Source organism: Penaeus vannamei, chromosome 19 (assembly GCF_042767895.1).
Source record: "Penaeus vannamei isolate JL-2024 chromosome 19, ASM4276789v1, whole genome shotgun sequence".
NCBI classification, from domain to species: domain Eukaryota; kingdom Metazoa; phylum Arthropoda; class Malacostraca; order Decapoda; family Penaeidae; genus Penaeus; species Penaeus vannamei.
In genome coordinates, this window is record NC_091567.1 from 12,377,376 (window position 1) to 12,379,875 (window position 2,500).

Below are 2,500 nucleotides of genomic sequence, written 5' to 3' on the forward strand. Positions count from 1 at the left end.
GCCCACATCACTTGCATTGCTTTAAAGCAGCGAAGGATGACCCCTCCCAACCGAGCAGCGACCAGCCTCCTCGGTACAGCCTCGTCCTTGCGAGTTCACCCAATAACCGCCCAAATATACCCAAGTGACGTAACTAGGAGGAAAGTAAGGAGTTCAATACCAACAGGGCCACCGGCGAAAGAATTCCAGGGGTGCAATCCACCATTAATCATCATCGCTCGCGCTGCAAGACAACGTCCCAAACATTAATCACAATTTCATCGGCAATGACATTTCTCTTTAAAAAGCAAGGATCTTGATTCAATACACCATGAAATTCAGAATTTCAAGCAAAGAAAAATCTGAAATTAACTGATCTAAAAAGGGATTCTAAAATTCATGAATCCTTTAAAATCTGAAATTAACTGATCTATATAGGGATTCTAAAATTCATGAATCTTTAAATTAGCCTTGAAACCCGATCAACGAAACATGAAAATATATTCATCTTCAGAATTCTGTCTAAACATCGGTGACTAAGATTTAATTTTTACATGACGAAACTACTCTATAAATCAATAATGGTTTTGTTTTCTTAAAGGTTAAATACCAACATATCTGATATCTTGGAAGACCTGTGAGCCAAGGTATCGCTCGTCATAAAAAAAAAATTCCCATGTTACCTGCCGCCAAAAGTGATACATATTGCAATTTTTCAACAAGAAATATACCGTCCCTTGTGTATAATATCGAATACTGTCCATTATTTTCAAAGATTTTCATCCTTTTCATCCTAGCATAACAAGTCTCATAGCACTCTCTCACCCTTTTTTCCGAGTCATCAATGGATGAGAAAGCATTAGTCTTTAGTCCAAACCTAAGACAGGCAACGCATAAAGCGGATTCCGTTCTAACTTCCATATTCATAAGTGCGTGGAGCACACGCTCGCCACGCGATATACTGGGAGATAATACATCAGGTAGGCCTATACAAAAGGTAAAAATTAAATAGGCCACATCAGGTCGTGGTAGCAATCACCTGGCGACGATGGATATATCTCAACACACGCCGAATGTTAGGGCTGACCAGAGTGGCATTAATAAAGAAACATATATATATATATATATATATATATATATATATATATATATATATATAACATTATATATATATATATAACATTATATATATATATATATATATAACATTATATATATATATATATAACATTATATATATATATATAACATTATATATATATATATAACATTATATATATATATAACATTATATATATATAACATTATATATATATATATATATATATATATATATATATAATATATATATATATATATATATATATATATATATATATAACATTATATATATATAACATTATATATATATATATATATATATATATATATATATATATATATATATATATATATATATATATATATATATATATATATATATATATATATAGGCTAATGTACTTACCCGAGTGTGCTGATAAATCCCGACACGCTGCCCTCAGCATACAGGGAGACGATGTCCCCCATATGAAGGAAGGCAGATCCTAGGTGTTCCGGCCCCATGATGGCGATAGTGTGGTGGTGCAGAGGTACAGTCTGATTTCACTCTCACGCACACTCACTCACGCTTGAGATAGAGCAGGGGGCCACGCACTGCCGGTGGCCCTGGCACTCTCAGCACCGGGACATCGTGACACGGAGACCCCAGTGTGAATCACCAGTGTGACATGTCCAGTCTCACCTCGCTACACTCACCTAGGGGATTATCACCAGCTGGTCACTAGTCTAGCTGCAGCAGCACCCCTCTTTTAACTCATTGCAACAGACTACCTAACCTATACTCTCTGGTATTCTAAGTAAAAGCTAATTTAGCCTGCGTACCTTTCGTTTCCGAAGTTCTACCCTAAAACAAACGAACTGCATGTCTGCAAGAACAACAACCTCGGCTTACAATTAAATGCATACACATCTGTCGAACAAGCTGCAGATGAAAGTTCTCTTAACATTAATGCCTCAGTAACTTAAAAACTTCATCTCAAAGAAAATGCTAGCTGTGCATGCACCAATATAGTTGTTACTACTGTAACGGTTAGCAACTGAGCGATTTAGAAATGCTGCTTTTAGAACTAACGAACAAAGCGTTTTACACATCATCTGAGAAAAGTGCCCGACAAAACCGTAATGATTATAATCAATTCTAATGATTCAATAAAGGCCTATAGCACGTGTTTATGGCTACCTCAAATGACGATGTGCCTGCCTATCAGAACTTGCTGACGTCATTAAGTGCCTCAAGAGAGTCAGGTTGCAGCCCTGATTATCCATGCACTAGTTTTACGAACTTCTTTCATATGCATAATAATTAACATATGTGTTTTCTGATCATTCCATAACTGTCATGCTTCAAGAGGCAATATCTATTTCCCTCTACCTGTTAGTTGGCCTTCTTGCGAACGGGTATGCGAAATACTTGCGCAAG

The 2,500-nt window shown here is 36.1% G+C and overlaps 1 protein-coding gene across 1 annotated transcript in view; it reads right to left on the bottom strand.

The window, feature by feature from the left end:
- Itpr (Inositol 1,4,5,-trisphosphate receptor) overlaps window positions 1-2,500 on the bottom strand; it is a gene marked incomplete in the record, with an annotated part of 309,414 nt that overhangs the window by 306,216 nt on the left and 698 nt on the right. The window contains 1 exon segment of the mRNA XM_070133886.1: window positions 1,487-1,776. Coding sequence (XP_069989987.1) covers window positions 1,487-1,584 — 98 coding nt within the window.